The sequence below is a fragment of the Chamaea fasciata genome, unplaced genomic scaffold, assembly GCF_029207755.1.
Source record: "Chamaea fasciata isolate MVZ Bird 193981 ecotype frontalis unplaced genomic scaffold, bChaFas1.0.hap1 SCAF_1, whole genome shotgun sequence".
NCBI lineage: Eukaryota > Metazoa > Chordata > Aves > Passeriformes > Sylviidae > Chamaea > Chamaea fasciata.
Window position 1 is genome coordinate 82765999 of NW_027094086.1, and position 21525 is coordinate 82787523.

The following is a 21525-nucleotide window of genomic DNA, read 5'->3' on the forward strand; positions in this document are numbered from 1 at the left end:
CACTCACTCAGAGTGCAACATTTTTCCTGCTACAAATTATTTGCTAAACTGTTCAATGAGACTAGTGCTTATTTGAACAGTCTGTGTGATGAAAATTATTTCTGTTATAAGAATTCTTAAACATACATGAATTGAAGAGGGGCCTTTTGAGTATGTTGAGCTCTTCAGTATGTTGTCTTTATTTCTGTGCTGCAGTGGTGTGATTTGAACAGCATTTGCATGGAAGTTACAAAAATATTTCATATTTTGCTTTTTCAGTGAAATAGATCTTCTCAAGAATGAAAACTTTGCTGTGTCAACAGTTTATGGTGTAGCTCCCCATCCTTCTTTGAAACAAGTGCCTCTCACAGTCTCAGAGGACAATGGACGGTACTTGGATATCAAGAGCTCTGAGAATGACAATAAACATGGAAATATTGAGGAAACAAGCCTTGCTTTATCAGCTGAAGTGGATTCAAGGACTTCTAAAGATGATATGCTAAATTCTGTGCCCTCCAAAGAGACAGAAAAACTGTCCTCATGTGCTCCATCATCTAAAGCTTCAGTCCACTTTGACAAACCTAATAGGTTAGTGATAAGTTGTAAACGGCATGCTATTAAAAATTCTTGTAAAGCAAACAGATATTTTTCTAACAGTGAAATTCTGCCAAATGAATATATCACTTGTGTTTTGAAGGCAAATAAAAGATTTAACATACCTCTAGGGTACAGTGCTGATATTTTTATATTGTTCCTGGTCTCTATAGGAAGGAGTACATATGCCAAACCAACAGTTTTAGTACTAAGTTTCAGAAATTCTTTTCATTTTCTACTTGTTTCTAAATCCAGCCCTGTTTGTTGCAGCAAAAAGATAGGTAAAATCAGAATAGTGAATGGGAAGACAAGAGAGTTCTGTTCTGTTCTCTTTTAAGTTTTAATTTAATCTTTTCTGCTTGAAGAGTTGTTGGGAAAATTTTTAACTGTTTCTGTGTAGATGTGTATAACTCTTCTAGAGAGCAGTAATGTTTTTCATTTACTTCTTTTGTAAGAAAGATGCCTGTATCAGTAAGGCATCTAATGGCATACTGCTTTGAGTTTTGATTTTGGGGCAGGCCTTTACTGGGTAGCTATGATGCTTTTTAACTAAAATAGGGTATTCATGTTGTGTTATTACTTGGAGGCTGAGTTTGTGCTTCTAAATGTTCTTGAGAAAGCCCTTTCAACCTGTACAAGTGTTTTTATAGTGAAGAGGGGGAGTGGCTTGTTCATTAAGTGATAGATAAACCATTGTAGTCGTCAGGAGTAATACGGACCACAAACATAATGAGGGTATTTACAACTTATAATTGTTACCGCTGTGGACAAAGATATGCAAGTAGCTCACCCTATGATCTTACTGGTTTTGTTCCTTGGGAAGCAGGCAGCCATCCTGGTTTGTCTTTTGACAGTTCCCTTGGCAAGCTCTTGCTGCTGTTGATACTGTAATTTGTTTCTAGAATTTCCTTTCCAAGTATCTGAAAGTATCAAGTAGAAATCTGTGACATTCTGTGCAGATGAAAAGATAAATGCAAGCTTGTCGTGGAGGGCAGTAAAGGAACACCCAAAAAGAAGGAGCTCCTAACCCTGCTAGTAATCACCTTTTCTTGCAAACTCTAACAATCCTCCTTTTTCTGGATTTTCTGTACTTCTTGCATGAACTTCTAGGATCAGGGCTACTTTTTCAGTGGTATCTTAACTTTTAGAATTGGACAGGAGGAAAGATAATATATACTGAATATAATATTTCAGAGTCTCATAACAAATTTCTTCTCTTTTCATTGACTATGCTAGTGCTTAACAGGAAAGTAGAACAGCTTAGATTTTTCTGGAAAATGATCAGTGGTTCAGTTTAAGCTTTCCAGATTTTTTTCTTTAAGTTTCTTTCATATCCTAGCTGAAAATCTAGACTATGTAGTAATCAAAACTTAGAGCTGTTGTGCATTGATTGCTATATACTTGTCCCCCTACTTTGATTTGTTGTGTTCCAAGTTTCTTTTTGCTCAGATTAGTGCTGAGTGCTGGGTGGTGGTAAGTGCATGACTATTAGATTGACGATTTGGGGATAGTGAGAGTCTGTATGAAAATAGGATTAAATCACTGGGTGAGGAATGAACTGTGTATTTCCAGTGGAATTTATGACAACAGAGTCTAGAAGGGCAGCATTTGTTCTGCTGCTCACAGCTGTTTTAACTATAACTGCATGTAGATTTATTTGAGAAGTAGTTCAATGAAGCTGTGAATCCCCACTGAGTTAAATTCACAAGTCCCCTCAAATACAGTTCACTGCAGAAATGAGTAATGCATGTGTCATATGTAGCTATTTTTGTACTCTGCTTTGGGCTTAATATATCAGCAAAGGGTCAAAGGAAAGCATATTTGATACAGTGTTTTATAGACCAGTATCTAGTACTAAATTTTCTTTCTGGATTATGCCCTAGGTTTGTAATAATTCAGTAATTTTTTCACTAAGAAAATAGATTATTTGTTAAATGTTTGGAGATCTGCAGGAGAAGCAGCACAATGGAAATGCTGGATATTTACTGATTTCAATCCAGGGTTATTTTTAGAAAGCAATTACTGTAATTTATGCAGAATGTACTAAGAAGGGTTAAAAACTAAGACTGTATCCTGAAAGGCAAGTTCATTACTACTGTATCTATGGAGTGTTTTCTTGGCATAAATCTTACCCAGATGGGAAGAGAGAAGAGGAAGTGAGCCTGCTTTGTGAGACTGCACTCAGAGCAGCTGTGCGTGCATGCTGGCAAATGAGGACATGGCCATCATTGGAAAAATGCCTCAGTTAACAGATTGCAGTGCAAAGCACTACCAGTGGTTTAAATAGACTGTACCACATGTGTTTATTCAACTGATTTAAGGTGTCTGGTAATTTGCACCAAATACAAGGTGCTTTCTGTACATAGCAGTCCTGGCTTTTTGAGTGAATTGATTCTTTTGTCCCAGAGTTATAGTAAATAGAATAGTAGTGCTTGAGCTTTTTTATTCATTGTACTTTCTTGTATTTGGATGTCTTCACTCCTGGCATCTGTTGGCCCTTGAAGAGACTTGCCACTGACCTGTGTGCAAGAGGCCTTGGCCTTTTTTCGGTTTTGTCCAGCACAGCCATCAAGGATTCTGTTAGACTTCATTAAGGAGAAGCTTTCTGGACTCCAAGTATAGCCAGCAATTGTAACAGGATCCACACTGCCCAGAGCTTGCTGTTATTTAACCCACAGGGAAATTCACTGACATATTGTCATACTTAGTTTTCATTCTCTGCAAAGTGGGAATGGAACTTTGCCCTTATGTAGGATTTTAATTAGGATTCCAAGTTGGAGAGGATCTGATTTTCTGTGGAATGAATGCCAGGTTGAAGGACAGCCTGGGCAAAGGGCTGGCCCAGGCCTTGCCTCTGTGTTAATGTTAAGCTGCTGCTTTGCAATGCTTGCTCACGTTCTCCCAGTGTAAAAAAACTCTACAGTCTTGGGTAAAGCCTGTAAATCTGTCAGTCAAGAATATTTTGCAGCATAAGGACTAACATATTGTGAAACAGAGGTCCTTTGCAGTAACTAGCTACCGTTTAAGTAGTTTAGTAACTTTTTTAAAGTGAACCTTGCACAAAACCAAGCAGAATAGAATTAAAACAAGCTTCCTTCGTTAAAATTTAAAATGTACTTTAAAAATCCATACTGTTAAAAAAACCCATTGATTTTAAGTAATAAATAAAAATTCTTATTTATCATAATTTTCTACATAGTGAGAAGAGGAAAACTGGTATATTTACTGATATCTTCTTGGATTAGTTTAAGTAACTATAAGTAGGAGCTTTGATTCTTAATGGGCTTTTTCAGTTAGAAAAGGGTGAATGATGGTGCATTTACAGTAAAAAATATTATGTTTCAGTCTATTAGATAAAATGTATGTCCATGCATATAATTGTTTATTGTGTTGGGTTTTGTGCACTCATGTGCATTTTTGAGGGTTCAAAGGTGTTACCAGTTTGCACAAAAGAAAGAGGAATTGCCTCCTCTCAGTGTCTTTAGAGGACTCAAACAGCAGATGATGGTAATGGGTGAGATGCTTTCTGTGCATGTTTTGGGAGACAAATGTTGTCTTTCTTCTTTAAACATAGTGGATGAAGCAGTGTTAGATTAGCATCTAAGTACAGGCCCCAGATAAGGCAGAGGAAGTTGTCATTACTGGGAAAAATAGGGTGCTGCTGCTTGCCTGTTCAATGTAATGGTCAGTAATTGTTTTCTGAGAACATTTCTGCCAAATTACCCTTTCAGATGTGGCTGTTTTGAAGCTTTTATCAGGGTTTGATATGGTGCTTAAGGTTTTGAGTAGCTTGGCTGCATGGGCTGGTGCTGGATGTGGCCATGAGGCAGTTCTTGTGCAGATGCACCCTGTATGAGGGCTTAGACAGCAGTTTAAGATTGATTTTGAGGTTCTGGCAGCATTTGAATCCAAAGTTAGATCCCAAAGTGGCAGTTGAGTGAACTCTATTTAAGTCTGAAGCTCATAACTTGACTGACTACTCAAATGCTTTTATGCAATTTGCCGAATCAGAGCATTAAGCAAAAATACTGTTCCGTGTGATTTCTGTGCCTGCCCCACCCCGTTTGCATAATTGTGTGCTTCCTCTTGTATTGCCTAAGCTTCCTTTTCTTCATGCTTTAGTCCTATTTTTGTCAGTGCAGCAGTTTGAAAGATGTTTCATTTTTTGGAACTAAAAGTAACTTCTTAATTAGGACACTCACTTTTTTTTTCTTGCTACAAACTAAACACACTAAAAGATAATTTTAAAACTTCTGTAGTATGAATCACTTAAACGTGCTTTCTAGGAGTCATTTTACCTAGCTGATTAAACCAGAGTGAAAGGACTTGCTTTATTGCCTTTCTGATTTAAGCTTTCTTCGATGATATTTCAGGAAATTGTCACCAGCTTTCCATCAAGCACTACTATCCTTCTGTCGGATGTCAGCAGACAGCCGTTTGGGATCCGAGGTATATTTCCAGTTGACATAAATTACAAGGTCGTTCATTTTGCATGGCAGCAATAGTTAAACAAGCAATAATTGCTTTGAAACATAGATGGAGAAATGAATCTATGTGCGTGAAAGTTAAGAAATAAAGATATGCTTTCACATTTTATGCTAAATATGAAACCTAGTGATAGAGGTTAATTACTGGGAGCTTTTGAGACTCCTACAAGTGGATTCATGCTTTTCATGAAATTACTGACACATCAAAAACTTACAGCCTAATGTGTGGGAGTAAATTAAACACTTTTCCAGTAAGTGATCAGCCTGCTGCAATTTTTATTATCCCTTTCAAGTGGTATTTTTCTGTTCCTGTGCTTCTAAAAAAAGCAAACAAGCAACTTGGTTTTCTAGGTATCTCGGATTGCAGACAGTGAGAGAAGTGTCATGTTAATGTTGGGACGCTGCCTGCCTCATATTGTTCCTAATGTGCTGCTTGCAAAGCGAGAGGTGAGGAACCATGAAATTTTGCATTTTATTTTTATCACAGTATTTTGTTGTTCATTTTGAAGATGTTGTGTCTAACTTCATCAAAGTCTGTTACTTGCAATCATGTTCTTGCTTTTGTGCATGCATCTCTGCTCCTAGAAAATGGTTTTACACCTCTGTCAGGTGAGTTCAGTAAACCTGCATGGTATCCTAATATTTCTTCCTCTGCTTAAGGCACCCATTAGCATTCAGCAAGACTGTTACTGTAGGTCCATCTGTTTGTGGTACCACAAATGTTTTTGTTAGGGAAGACCATATCAATGTGCTTTGCAAAGAACAGGGGCTGTAAGTTCAAACATTGTTTGGTTTATTTGGTCTATCAATTTAAATAAGAATAACATTCAGGTTCTTTTGCAGCGCTATGTACTTCAACAAAAATAGTTTTCCACAAACAGATTTTAATGTCTTGTCTTGGAAGCTCCATGTATCAGCCAAGTAAAGGTTCATGAAAAACACCCCTTCATAAGGAAATGAGCAATCCTTCTTATATGTTTTCCTTAACTTTAAAATGAGAATGACTAAAAATTACAAACATGTAAAGTGTATTTTGAATGTAACTGAAGGTGATGGTTTGCATAATCATTCATGCTGTACAGCATACAAAAGGAAGGAAAAAAATGTGACTAGTTTTGTTTTGCTTTGTGTAAATATTGGACATTACCAAATATGTTAAAAAAAACCCAAAAACTGAAGACATATCAAACTAAAATTCAGCATCCTTATAGCTGTCATTGAAGTAAAGGGTTTGAAGTAGCATATCTCGTTGAGCAAGTTTTAGTCCTTGTTGATGGGACCTACAGTATGGTAGACTTAGTTGTGTGTTTTGCATAAATTCATTTTAAGGCTTTGAAAATTCCTCAAGAAATTTGTACTGATCCTGTAATCTAAAATTTTATACTGTACAAGGAACTATCAGCAGCTGACACAGTGAACTTGAGATATGTCCTGTGTTTTGAAAATTCATAAAAGGCTTTTTATTTTTGAGAGGGTGGGAGTGTTAACTGGGTGCTCTGGAAATGCTTCTGTCTTTCACAATAATTCTGTGAATATTCCTGGATCAGTGCTTAATTTCTGATTTCTTATTTATTCCTTTCCTTCCTTCTGCTTGGCAGGATGTGGTATTTTGGCTTCTTTTCACAGCTTTTAGTGTAATTTGTGTAATGTATGAACATTGTTGTGACCTTTTAGTCTCTTTCCAACTTAGGTTGCTTTACAGTGAAAGTTACATTTGATTACGTGTATTTTTGCCTTAAATTTCCTGTTTCAGTTTAGTCGAAAAAGACGCAAATGACAGTCGAGTAATTGGATTACATGGGATGTTTAATGTTTTATGAATTTAATTTTGCTTTAAAAATACCTTCTTTTAGTTACCTGCCACCTTTTGCTATAGCTATTTTAACATTCTTTCTGATGTAGTCATGGAGCTTGAAGGAAAAGTTGGGTAGACCACCTCTCAGTATTTACCCTAATCAATTATGAAAAGCTAATGTAAGAACTAGGCTGTCTTCAACAAGATATAACTTTGAGTCTTGTCCAAAAACAACCTTGTAACAAGACTTTTGCACAGAGAAGGGGTTAAAAAATACCTAAATATCACTAATTTGAGAAAGATATGTGGCAGGTTCAGATCACAATGCAAAGTGATCACCAGTCCGTTCTAAAAGAAGAAGAATGGTAGTATTTAATATCTTAGACCAGCAATGTGTTAGGATGAGAATGAAACATAAGTTTTCATGACTCCCTGAAATGTCTCTGTTCTTGAAGCATGTTGAAATTGGTTGCAAGATCTTAAGCTGAAAATTACATGCTATGCGTCTTCATTTTGGAGAAGCTGAGTTTGTGGAGGTTGACAATCTCTCAGTAATTGTTGTCCTTTAGCAGAGATTCAGCAACCATTCTTCCTATGCTTTTAAGCATCTTAATGTCAGTAGCAGCCTGCCTGATCCAGTAGTAAGTGTTCTGGCAAATATTATAGTTGACACTTCTGAAAGAATTTATTTTTGTGTATTGGTGCGGCTTTAATTGTTATTCAGTGTCTGTAGTTCAGGTTCCAGTGGAGGGTAACAAAGAAGGAAAGACACAGTATTGAGCAGGATGGCTGAGGGGATCATTTTAGTTGTTTCTTAAAAAAAGGAGTTCAACTCTAAAATCAATAATGCATCATACAAGAAAATTGCCTCAAAGCAATTCGTAGTCATCAAAATTCATGTAACACATAGAAATTTAATTTTGTCTTCATTTCAAGCATCTAGATTATCTTAACTCCCTGAAAACATGTATGTCAAGATTTAGATTTGTATATGAATGCACTCACAAATGAAGGAGATGTTGCAATCCAAGTAACATTCAGTGGAATGACCAGTAACAAAATGCTAAAAACCAGTTCCTAAAAAAAAAAAGCCCATTGTTTGTAATGCAGTCTGTGATAATACTTCTTGCAAATGAGCAGCTTGGGTTCATAAAAATTGATCTACATTGGAATCTGCTTTCTCAATTATCATTTTACCACTTAAAATACATTAATAATTGAAAAATCACAAAAGTAAAATCAGCCACCTTCTATTTATTAACAGATGTACCATAGAAAAATTCCTTTGGCTAAAATGTAATTAGAGAGAAGCAGTCTTTTAAGATTTTTATAATAACTAATCAGTGCAATGCTCTATTTTGATGCCTTCTAAGATGTAAAAATCAATGGGTTTTTTTGACAGGAAACAAGAGTAACCTTGTTTGGATGTACAACTTCCATACTCTGCAGTATATGGTCCTTTAATGGAGTTTGGCTCAGAGTAAACTTTTTGCTTAATATCTTATTACTCTTGTTCCAAATCAACACTTTTATTTAATTATTTGCGTCCATCTCGTCCATTATTCCAGTATTAGTCTTTAACCTTCTTTTGTGTTATGTAAACTTAGCAAAATCATGATAGTAGTCTACTGAATATACACCACTAGTTATACTGAGAAACTGTTATTTATAGAGAGTTCAACATGTCAAGAATAGAGTTTTGCTTTTATTTGTTTGTAAAGTTGAAGCAAAGATAATTTAAATCTTCAGTCTCTGAATTGATGCTGTTCTCAACACCACTAGATGTCCACTGTAGATTGAAATTAATAACATAATTGTGCATTAAATGCACATAAATATCATTAAGATACTTTAATTCTCTGGCATGTCTCTTTAAACACAGTAGAGTTGAATATCTTACTATAAATTTTCATCTCAGTCTTATGCTTTAAAAGCCATAAGATATTGGCTTTGCTAAAGAAATGTAAAAGAAGACTGTGTCAGATCTTTGCAGTATGCTTAACTGTTTCCAGGGGTTGTGTCAAGCAGTGACAGAATTTACCCTAATTTAAAAATTTATAGTAATATGAGGGTCTAGTGCAGTTTCCTTAGAGTAAAATAGCTCAGTCTTGTAACGTACTCTTTTCATCTCTAGTCTGAAAGCTGATGTCTTTCAATACTTTGTCTATAAAGCTGACATAATTCATGGATGCAGGGAGTTGAATTTGATGTTTATTAATTGAATTCACAGCTTTTGTTGTGTCACAAACTTTTATGTGTGTGTTTTCAAATAAACAGTAGATACAGGCAAAGTAGTACAAACTTTTTTCACACCCACACCCTACCATTGATTCTTATGTCAAGGCATCCCTTTGGGATCTCTGAGAGGCTTACTTTGGTCCTGAAATAATAGTCTCTGTCCACGAGAGTTAATTAGAGCTGTGATTTTAATATTAGTAAGATTAGTAGCACAAAGTTTTGAGTCATGCATTAATCCTATGATTGCATATTTTTTTCATTTTAAAACTAAGAGGATGGATTTGGAACTTCAAATACATTCTTGCCCAACACAGTCCCTCTCAGTGGTTTGTTGGTACCTATTTCCGTTGTTGAAAATAAGATTATTTTGTTTTATTTACTTGTTGTCTGAGGCTAAGTTACAGAATAATTTTAACATAGCATTGATTCACAATATAAGCATTGACTATTAAAGATTAAAAGGCACACCTTAACAAAATTTATCACGTCATCCTGGTGTATATACATAATTAATACATTAATATTTGGAGTAATAAAAAATACTCTTATTTGAACCTACTGAAGTAACCGGTCTTGACACTTAACACTAGTTAAATTTATTCTTTGAGATAATTATTTTGCTTATGAACACTCCAACAAGAAGACAGTAATTAGTGACTGCAACTAATATGTAGAAGACTTGTTGCAATGTTTAGCAAAACACTGTTATAATGATGGAAACAACACTGACAGAAAATTCCTCACTACCTTCGAAGATGCTCGCTATATGACGCACTTAAAAAAACCCCCGAAGTTTAATATTTTGTTGTAATACTTTTAATATGTAGGAGGAACTGTCTTGTGTATATGTAGTTTAGGTGGTACTAATTGCTATTAAAAAGCCATGTTCTTTTGACCATAATGAAGGCAGAGCTACTCCGTATGTCCATGTAAATGTTGTCTTTATTGATAACTCAAATAGTGAATCCTTTTCAAAGATAATGGAAGAAGTTGCTGTAAGTTATGAAGAAGTTGTCCAGAGATACTGTGGTGAGAAAAATGTGTGTTTTTCTTTGGAGAGACCTATGCGGAGAGTTACAGAGTAGTAAAGCAGAGGGAAGATGGGCTGTTTCAGTTCTCCTGTGCAATGTGTTAGGTCAGCCTCAGAGCATTGTCAGTCACCTGTATGTAGCTTCTCTCACAGTAAAACCAAAATAACTTCTTTCACTCCATCCTGCATTTGGGTAGTTCACAGGTATAAAGTCCCTCAGATTTGAACTTGGCTTTGCAATAGTAGAGGTGGGACTTATGACACATAATGTTTTATTGCATCAAGTTTTAAGTGCTGACAATTTTATGATGTCAGTCTGCTTGGAATCTAATGGGAAAACATTATCAAAGCTCTGGAAGTGACTCTTCTTGCTATGGTCATGAGAGTCACTAGTCACACCTGTTGACTAACACCGACAAAAACTATCAAATCTCATGTTCTGAACTCAAAGGCAAAAGAGAAAAGAAGGACTTGGTGATGAACAGGACATTTAGGAAGGATCCCAAATTAAACAGAGGGAGAGTTGTTGGGTTTTTTTGAAACTTAGTTCTTGCTTTGTTTTATGACTGTCAGCACAAGTGGTATTCCTTCCCAAGGAATGCAGAATGTTTCAAATAGCGCTGGAAGTCCACTTATTGATTATTAATAATTATATAGAGTCTCCATAACCATGTTGTGAACTTTTCTCTTGAATCTAAACAGCCAAACAGTAATCTGACCGTGTCCTAATGGAAAATGACTACTTTCTGTAGCTTTTCTGCTGGTTTCAAGAATGAAAAATCTGAGATTTGTAAAACAGATCTACATCAAAGGCATGATTCTTAGCAACAGGAAGAAATAAAGTCAAAGCTAACTGTAGGCTGGTTTTTGTTCTTAATGCTCCTGAATGTCCTGAGAAGAATCTGCCCCTTATAAGTCCTTGGGAGACTTCACTTGACCTGTTTTGTCCTTCTGTAGAGCAGTTTTGTTCTGGTCCCACAGTCCCTTTTGCTTCGAGTTTCACCTTCCTGTCCCTGAGGGCTATAGGGAGCACAGAAAACACTGTTCAAGACTTCTTATTGTTTCTCCACTCCCCTTAATAGAAGGAACTGTAGAAGCCCTGATGCAGCGATGCAGAGAACACTCTCTTCTCCCATAGTATGCATGAGAGAATGTGACCAATGGACAAGAAAATACAGCTGTAATAACCAGCTTTCTGCAAGGTAAAGAACCAGCCTTGTATCTGCCCCATGTCAGTGCTGCTAGGTTACTCATTAGCCTTTCAGACACAAGGCAGTCGTTTCTAGGTGAATATTCTCAGGTGTTTTCCTTTCATGCAGATGCAACTGAAAAAAGGCAATGTTAACTTCCTTAAATTCCATAAGAAGCTTAAAAAACCCCACCTCATGGTACTGTTTTAAAATCTAGCCGTAGTTCAGAATAAGCAGTTGAGATTTTTGAGTAGGTACTCAAACATACTAAGAAAGTGAAATCAATGTGTTGGTTTCAACAGATGAAACAAAAATCCCATAAATGTCCCATTTAATGGAGTATATTCTTTGTGAAGTTTTTCATAGGAATATTTAAGAATACTTACAAGAGTATTTGAATAATGTGAATTTAGGGTAGATTTCAGAAAGTTAGATTTCATTAAAGTAACAGGTGTTTATTTATCTTTAAGCTTTTTAATGAGCTTTATTCTTTATGGTAGTAATTTTGTTTTGTATCTACAAATTGCTATGAGATTTCATCTTTGAAGGAGTTTAGTTTAATGTATAAGTAGTGGTATTTAGAGTGGTGCCGAGGTAAGTATTATTTTAGTAATATTATTCCAAGTCTTTTTTAATTAAAACAGTGTTTGCAGGAGAGAAAATTCTATGCAGTACAAAAAAATAAGTTAAATAGGTTAAACCCCCTGACTTCTCAGACCTTTAAGTAACCAAAAATAAGATCTAACATGCAGATTCTAGAGGGAAAGAAGCTCTCAGCTGAAGAAAGTTATTTAGTTCTTCATGCAATTTAATTTGTAAAATTTCCTTAACAAACATCTTCAGTTCATGTTATTTTGTGTTGTGCAACTCTTGTTTAAAAACAACCCCCTGTTACCCTTAAAAGTATTAAAGAAATGTAAATGTTCAAATTATTCAAATTTATTTTTCATTTCTTCTTCTCACCTTTTAGATTTTTTTAAGTGATAGGTAGGATATTTCCATGTTGTCTCCTCTGTCATAAATTCCCTAATCTGTATCATAATTGAGTTAAATGTTGCCAATAAATCTTCCAGAATCACAGAATGTTAAAATACAGTTTAGGTTGTGTCTTGGTCGTCTTTGGAGATGAAATATAGCACACTGAGTAGGATTCTTGGGGGGGGGGGAAGCTTGTCAGGAGTTGACTAGCTTAGACATTGCTCTGAAATGGGGTCTTGTTCTATGTTTAATATAAATATAGCTCCTGCTGTTTAGGAAAATACAGGTTGAGCAATGAGGATGTTGTCAGTGGTATTTCCACATGTCCACAAGAACATCATGATCAGGTCTCTTTGAATATCTGCAAGAAGGAATTTGCACCTCCCTGCAAAATCATTCTAAACAACCACAGACTTTTCCCGGTTTTGTGTAATCTCTCCTACTAACATCAGATGTGTTTCCCACTGTCACTTGCTTATTTCTCACAACTAAGATTCTTCACAAAACATTTTTTTTGCTAAAAAATGGCTCCAAAGCACACAGCAGGTGTGCAAGGTAATCTCCAGATTACTTGCCCATGTTTTTTTCCAGACACTGAGGTTTTTCTTGTTCTTTCTTTTCCTGACCTCCCGGTGTGATGTTTCTGTCTCTAAGATATTAAATCACCTAAAAACTGTCTGGCTTCCAAATTCAATTGGAGTAAAAGCTCACATCAACAAGGTCAAGGGAAGGGACTTCCAGACAATGTTTTAGAAACATTTGTTTCTTCTGGGAATGAATACCATGAGCTTTGTAGGCATATTTTGAAAGGAGAAGGTTTTCGCTATGAAGATCCTTTTATTTTCTCTTTGTATTTTACACAGTATTTTCTTTGTAATTTGTTCCTTTAAGGGATTTTAATTGCCCCAAAAAGAAAATTCAGCTTCAGAGATTGCTTTTATATGGGAAAAAAAAAACCAAACATAGAACCTTTACAAAAATCAGATAATTGTCAGTCAACACAAAATCTGTCTGCAGTCACCTTTACCAATGTATGTTTCTCAGTGTTCATTTTTTCAAACTTGTGCACAAAACTGTGTGGATGCTTAATTGGAAATTTTAATCTTTAATTCCGTGGCATTTTTTCATAGAAACTTTATTCCATAGATGTCTGTGGAGCTTCAGTTCAGTAGTGGAAACAACTGAAACTATGATTGTCCTCTGATTCTGGTTACAGGTGACCTGCATATGTTAATTGTAATCTTTGCAGAGCTTTTCATTTTGTGTGCTGGTTGTCCCCCGATTTATCCTAGCAGGAAAATAATTCTAACTTTTGTAGACCTTCACTTTCCTCAGGTCACTTAATAAGACGTCACAACTCCAAAGTATCTTTTCTAACTGTTTTGATGTTATATGATGTTAGATTTATCTTCTCTAGTTTCTTTCGCTGTAATGAATGTATACCCAAAGCAACTTTACTTTGTTTGGTTTTCCCCTACCCACAACCTTTTAGGAATTGATCCCGCTCATACTGTGTACAGCCTGCCTCCATCCTGAGCCCAAAGAGAGGGATCAGCTTCTGCACATACTGTTCAATTTGATCAAACGACCAGACGATGAGCAAAGGTGTGTTTGTGCTTGTGTGGTTTATGGGACAAGCAGGAACTTTTTTCTTTGTGCAAGCAGCAGAACTTACAGAAATTGTATTTTATTGGGTGGTATTAAAGAAGTTTAATTCAAGCTGGTATTTTGCCTATACAGTGTAGACAAATTTATGCGAAGTTCAGGACTTTCCTTTTCCATGTCCTGTACCTCCTAGTTACTGAAATGTAAGAATGTGCTTGTAAGCCAGAGTGTAATATTTCAATTCCCTTTTCTGTTTAAAGATGAACTTAAACTTTTTTGTTAGAATGATATTTAACATCATAATTCTTAGCATTGGTTGATGTAGAAATCAAAACAGCTTTTTTTTTTTTAACCTTAGTGATCTACATGTTTGTTCAGATAACATTTCTTTGGGGAAAATAGTGCTCTTTCTGTGTATGGCTCTTTACTATGGTAGCAATAAAAAATTAAGAAGAATGTGGCAATACTCTAGGTCTGGCAAGTGTTAAGAGCTTTGTTTCATTTTGCTTAAGCTTCTGAAACAAATTACACCTTTTGTTCTATAAATTTAATTCTTCTCTAGTGCTCAGGAAATCTGACTTTGTACTGATCTTGACGTTTCCTTCTCTTAACTGTGGAACAGCTTTTCATGTTTGATCTGTAGCTCTTCCATTATTTTCATTAGAGATGTTTTGGAAAGCATCTGTGTCTGATGTTGCTCTAGGCTGTCTTCAGACAAAATAGGCTTTATGAAATCGGTGGAAAGCATTTCTTTTGGAGACCCTCCAAAACTGAAGTGTTCAGGCATCTTTCTAAACCGTTCCCATGGTAAAATTTAGAGGTTAGGTACGATTGAAGGCCATGGCTTTGGAGACAAAAAAAAATGCTTAAATAAACAAAAGCAACTTGTAGCATAGTGGTACCATGCAGATTGAAATTAGAAAAAGATGCAGTCCTGGTTCTGCTTCAGAGTCATTAGAAATCTGCTTCTGAAATGTTTCGAATATCCCATGTGGAGTTAGAAGCTAAAATAATTTGTGGTTGGAAGGAAATTACATGTCGCTTGTACTCTCTCTTGATTAATTTGTTACGGGATTGATGGCCTGTCGGGTAGACTTTTCATATCTCCCTATAGGTGCATTAGGTGTTCTTTTTCAGCAGTTAAGAAGAAAAAGCTTTTTTTCCTTAAGTTGGTTCAATTTTTGTTGTGAATTACCAATTTATATATAAAAATAACTTATTTTCATGAGAAATTTGGAAAAATAATCTGCCATAAACTCTAGGACAAAGCATGCATATACATAATATACATTTGCACACATAGAAATAGTAATTGCTTTTGAAAGTGCCATAACCTGATGGAAAACCGTTTAAGATTCCATCACATAAAAGAGACTCTGAATAGTAATTAAATAGAAACTACTTATTCAGAATTTAAGGGGGGGTATATTTATAGATTTGTATTATGCATGCTTTTTTTTAATCTAAATACATTTAAATAATGTTTTAGCAGTCTTGTTCATTATTACGTGAGCAAAGGCATTGAGGTTTAATTACCAGAACAATGATAATTATTTCTTGTTACTTGTTTACCTTCTGGTGTAGGCCTGCCACATTTTACCTTGTTAAAGCAGCTGATTAGTTGACATTTTTAATTTGCTAGATGCAAGAGACTGAACTGTGGCATTGCATTTCTAAGAATGAACCCATTAAAAGAATTATTTTGTTTTACAGTGTAAAATACCTGAAGTATTTTAACAATTGTGCAGAAGGCCTGGATTATACCTCTTGCCCATGGGAGATGCTTTTTGGTGCTTGGCATATTTTTGTAGTCTTGTACATTAACATTGTATTTAACAAGGCCACTTTTATCCTCATGTCTTTGCTCATTAATATCCCATTCAACTTTTAAAAATGCCTATCGAATTCTCTTCTGTAAAGGAGCAAAAATGTGTTCGCATAACTTCCTTTTTGTACATTTATGTTAGTTTTGGAGGCTAGGAGCCATGAAGAAGTGAGATTAATGTTTGACTCTAATAGGACAAGATTAAAATGTTGCTTCACTCACCTCTTCTTGAGATCCTTACAACTTTCCTTTCCCTGAAATGCTGACTGTTACCATATGCTGTTAAAATGGTTGCAGTAAAATATTTAAAGCCTTATTTTAAAATATTTTTGAAATATCTTCAAATTCTCATCTTTGTAGGCAAGGCAAAAGGAAAACTGACTTAATTTTGAGATTTCATTGAACTTTTTTTAAAATATTTGATTTAAGAAAAAATATTTTGCTTTATTCCATTTCTAATGCAGAAAATTTCAAGTGATTACTGTGTTCTGCTATTTTCTAATATCTTAAAAATGTATATTCTGTTGCCCAGTCTTATGATTAGGTGCAGTGTATAGTACCAAAGAAAGTAACTCAAATGCCTATTTTGTTTGCAGTAGAACTCAGAATTACCACAGACTTTTGTCTCCATGTTGCTATCAGTTGTTGGTTTCTTGAGTCTTATCTAACCATTTTTGTTTTCTCCTGACTTTTTACATTGATCAAAGGCCTAGTTCTCTGAATGTGGTGGAGAGGTAAAAAATCCAAACACACACAACACAAAACAAAAGAACTTGTTCCAATTGTTGGCCTAAAGAATGTTGGGACTTTAAAAAACCCTTTTTGATAGGATATTTCTCCTAAAAAAATCTTAAAGTGAATGAGTCTTTTTTTGATGGAGTACATTCTGTGAGGGGTTAAAAGATAACCAGCAAAATCTCTGCCTTTCAACCTTAAGGGGATGCTATTGATACAGAAAATATTTAGGAGTCTAGACATGACACTAAAATGGTAACAAATTAATTTTGGCTTACATTTCACAGAGTAAAAATAATAAACTCTGAATAGTGTCCTAATCTTACTGAGGTGATAAAATTGAGTTTCATGTCCACACATTATCATTTGAAACTGGATATTTTAGGGTTCATGTAGGCACTGAAGGTAAATAGAATTGGTGAATTGCATGCAAGGTTGGCATTATTTCAATCCTATCAGCAGGAAAAATAGAAATAAAAACATCTTAGCAAGATAGACACTCATAAAATAAAATACCACAAATTACAGGTTAGTACAATCTTACTGAAATTTTATATATACCTCTGTGCCTATGAAATTGGTGGAACAATGGCAGTTTCTTGCAAACTTTAATGAAAGGTATAAAACATAAGAATGTGAATACAAATAACAGGTGATTATAGATACTACTGGTTGATTACTTGCTTTCTTTCTTTAGTGGGCTTTAGAAGATTTCTCACAAGAGTGAAGTCCAGTTTTTTGTGAGAGATGAGAGTAACTTGCATGTTAGAGTGTTGCAAAACTATGTCATAAAAGAAATAAGCTGCTTGCTCTGAAGAAAGTTCATTAAATCTCACAAATGCTTCTAAATAAAATCAATTTACTTCTGTAAAATACTGATGACATGATAGTATTAGGTAATTTACATACTTTTACTGCATGATAGTATTCAGTACTAAGAATTAAATGAGAGATTTAGTCAGAGATTCCCAGTCTCAGACTTCAGAAAAACAGAAATACCCAAATCAGATATTCTCAGACTGGTTTATGGAGTTGAGAATCTGCAAGAGTTTGGAAAAGACATTTTGAATATAAAACAAGGTAAGACCATAGAATAGTTTGGGTTGGAAGGGACATTTGAAGGTCATGTAAGCAAATCCCCACCCTGCAATGAGCAGGGATATTAATGGCTTTCCATTTAATATTTATTCTTTATGTCAGTGTGGATGGTGTGAAATCTTGATTGAAGACAATTACCTGTCTGAGACAATTGCCTGTCAGCATGTAATTTTCCTAACTTAAAGAATGTATGTTATATAAAACTTTATAAACAGGTTAAAGCTTTAAATTTATATTTTCAGACAGATGATACTGACTGGGTGCGTGGCATTTGCCCGACATGTTGGACCAACACGTGTAGAAGCTGAACTTTTACCACAGTGTTGGGAGCAGGTAGTTGATTATTGTTTGCTTTACCCTTCAAAGTTAGTTAAAAGTTCATAAATTTTAGTTTTATTTGTTTGAAGGGGAGGTTTTGGGTTTGCCTTTCAAAAAGATATCGGGATGTTTTTTGTTCTCATCATGTGTATTTTTATCTAACATTAAAAACACCTCAGAAGCAGAAAGCTTATTAAAGACTATCTGGAGATTTTAGTTACCTGCTTGTACCTGCTCATTATATTGAAGTGTAGATAAGCACATGTTCATCATCAGCGTTGTGTAACATTGCTAGGTCCGTACTTTTATAATTTTTACTGTACCTTCCAGCCTGTTGGAAATCCATTTTCATTCAATGATTTTATTTGCTGATTTTTTTAATGTTGTATATAGTCCCTGGAACAGTGTCCACACCTCAGCTAGTTTAAATTCTTAAATAGAAAATCAAGGACTAAAGTCCTGTGGGATGAGCCTGAAGTTTGCAAGTCACTGGTAGAATCACAGTGATCTTTTTCACAGATACTCCAAATTAATAGGAATAACGGAACAACCAAACTGAAATGTTTTTACTGTTTCATCTGAGGCATAGAAGCAGAACGACATGAGTTCAGGTGAAAATGTGTTGTGTTTTCCTACCACACTGAAGGAAAGGGAGTTCATCGTTGCCTGAAAAGACAATGAATAACTAAGCCATGACGGAGTGGGAATGACTGCTTTGATGGCTGAGTCTTTCTGGTCTGGTAGTTTTCTACTGTTTCTTGCATAACACAGCAATCTGTGTTTCACAATAAAGTCTAAGCTTTAATAGCCTTAATGCTTTCTGACAGTAGAAGTACGAATTATGTGCAGCATTTGTGCTTGTTGTGGATGACTGTGTATCTGTTGATTAAGTGAAGGTCTTATGACAGTAGTAGTTTGAAAGGAGCCATACAAAGAATTCTGTACTTTTGCCTAATTTTATAAGCAACATTTTTTTCTTAGTCCTCATGAAATTTATACTGTGCTTGAAAAAAACTATCTCACCTCAGTAAGAGCACATTTTTTTCTCATCCACTTCTTGCTAATTGCTGATGCAAAAGAGAAGCTAGTCCAACTGTACAAGTACAGCATATCAGACTGCCAAGTCATATGTCATAGTGCACTTTAAGCCGTTTGCCAGACTTTGTTTGCAGTACTGGAACCAGGTCATTATTTTCTCCAGCGAAATACCAGCTGAATCTTATTGTCACAAGTCGTGAGTTTGTAGAAGGAAGTCTAGTATAGACATAATTTTCTACTTTTTGCAGTAGATGTGTAAATCATGATTTGTGCTCTTGGTCTTCAACCAAAATCTATTTACAGATGCAAAGGACTGGTCCCTCAGGAAATTCATCTTTCCCGTTGATACCTTGTGGAGCTCAGAGTTGTCAGGCTAGTCTTTGTAAACTCTCCACCTGCTCTTTTGCAGGCAAAATTTGGTAACTGGCTCAGTTTAGTTGAAGGCTCTCTGAATGCTAAGAAAGTCACTGAAAACTAGTGACCAGTTATTGGCTTCCACAGTTGGAATACTGCTTACAAAAGACAAAAGGAAAATCAAGGGTAATAAACATTTTAGTTAGATTTAGTTTCCAAGGGCTACTCATCTTCCCTGAACACAAACCTGACAGAAATTTGAGTCTTCTTTCCTCCATGTTTTCACAATATCAGGGGTGATGTTCTTATTACCATGCCAGACCACCTAAACCAGCTGAAACTAGCCATTGCTGTTTCCCTCAGGTAGGCAGAGCTGCAGAAGATGATGTGTGTCTCAGTTTCCAGTGGCGAATGTGCTTTTGAAAAGATGGCACATAAGTCAAAGATTTTATAGAGTAATAAAAAAGTTAGGGTTGGAAGGGACCTTAAAGACCATCCAGCTCCAAGCCCCATCTAACCTGGCCTTGAATACTTCCTGGGATGGGGCATCCACAGCTTCCCTGGTCAGCTTGTTCCAGTGCCACCTTCACAGCCTAGTAGGTTTTAAAGCCGTCCATAATTACTTGTCCATAATATTTTTTATCTCTGAAATCTCCATACTTCCAAAAGTTATTATAGGTGCTCTACTGATTAATGAATGCAAAATAGTAATAGACACACTCAAATAACATTCTCCCATTCCTGAGGCTTCAGTTTAGTCCTGAACCTTACAATTTGTTCACTTAAGTCTCTTTGAAATCATCTTTTCTGCACTTGATTCTTGAGAGAGTTCTCAGTAATTTCATACCAGTGCAGTCAGAGTCAGGCATCATAGTTGAGTGTGCAGAGCCATTTGTCTCAGGAATTTGTCAGGTTGTGTCATTTTTTTCAATGTAAATACATGCTGGCTATTTCCAGCCACCTTCTTGTCCTTCAGATGTTTGGAAATGCTTTGTAAGGCTGATTGCTCCAACACCTTCCCAGGAGCTGGTGTGAGGCAGACTGGGCCTGTGTTTTAATGGGTTCTCTGTCTTTCCCTTCCTGAGGGTAACAGTGACATTTGGTTTTTTCCAGTCCTCAGGAACTTGCCCCATTGCCACAATATTTTGTTAATTGTCAAGAGTGTTCTTGTAATGACATCAGCCAGATCCCTGAGCTCTCATGGGTACATCCCCATCAAGACCCACAATCTAGTGTATGTCCAATTTCTTAGAATGTTTCTTCAAATGTTTCCTGCTAGTTTTCTGCCGAAAGTCCTCCTTATGCCAGAATTTGGCATGGATTTTAGGGACCTCAGACTACTGAAGGCAGGTCTTTCAAGACAGAGACAAAGAAGGCAGTAGTACTTTGGTCTTTTTTCATGGTGAGATGGCTGCCTCACAAAGGCTATACGCTTCATAGCAAGAGAGAAACGGTAGCACCAAATGCTACATATCCTGTTTTATCTGACAGCATCAAAAAATCCCATTTTACTCTCAGCATTTTACCCTAGACTTTTTTATTCACAAAGTATATTGGAACACTTCATTGTTTCATTGTACAACCATTACACAGGCTGCTAAATCTGGCTCCACCGGAATGCAAACTTGATTCTGAAGTGTCAGTATTGAATACTAAATTTGTAAGGCAGAATTTTCAAGCAACTTTTGAGTAGAACGGGGAAATATCACAGAAGCAAGAGGTTCTTAGTAATATGAATTGTTTTTAGGGGTTTGACATATTTATGCTGGACTTGAGAGCAGAACTTTAATAGCATGCAGATACATTTAGGCTTCTACATGTGTCTCCTTTTGACTCTGATTGCTCAGCAGGACCTGGGCAGCTCTGTTGCACTGTTGGCTCAGAGCACTAGAGGGCACTTGTGTAGCTCTTGGAGGAACAGTGCTCCTGAAAGGCTTCATACGACAAAATACTTTGTCATGCCTGTTCAGGAGTTATGCAGATTCTTTAGAGTACAGCAGCCCATATGCTGCTTTCCTTTTTATTCCATGTATGTACCTGCTTCTCATATACGTACGTGCTTCTCTGACTTTTTCCCTACTATAAGCTCTGTCTTACAGGACAGCTGCCTCACCTTTATGCCTCAGTGCGAGAATTTGAGGCTGCTTAGTATCCAGGTGTAGCTTCTGTGAGCTCAGTCAGTGTTTACTGAAGAGGTGCAGACAAATCCCTCTGTTGCAGTTCATTCTAACCACATTTTGAATGCTGGTTACTGCAAAGCT

General features: G+C 35.9%; 1 protein-coding gene across 4 annotated transcripts in view; it reads left to right on the forward strand.

Moving 5' to 3' along the window:
• Positions 1–21525, forward strand: part of RELCH (RAB11 binding and LisH domain, coiled-coil and HEAT repeat containing) — a 75446-nt gene that overhangs the window by 27966 nt on the left and 25955 nt on the right. For 3 of the 4 annotated variants that reach the window (XM_066186714.1, XM_066186737.1, XM_066186719.1), the window contains exons 8-12: positions 259–567; positions 4947–5022; positions 5412–5507; positions 13784–13896; positions 17797–17887. In XM_066186714.1, the coding sequence (XP_066042811.1) occupies positions 259–567; positions 4947–5022; positions 5412–5507; positions 13784–13896; positions 17797–17887 (685 nt within the window). Of the gene's footprint in view, positions 1–258; positions 568–4946; positions 5023–5411; positions 5508–11237; positions 11326–13783; positions 13897–17796; positions 17888–21525 lie in introns of those variants that run through there. The other variant, XM_066186729.1, reaches the window with a different exon arrangement.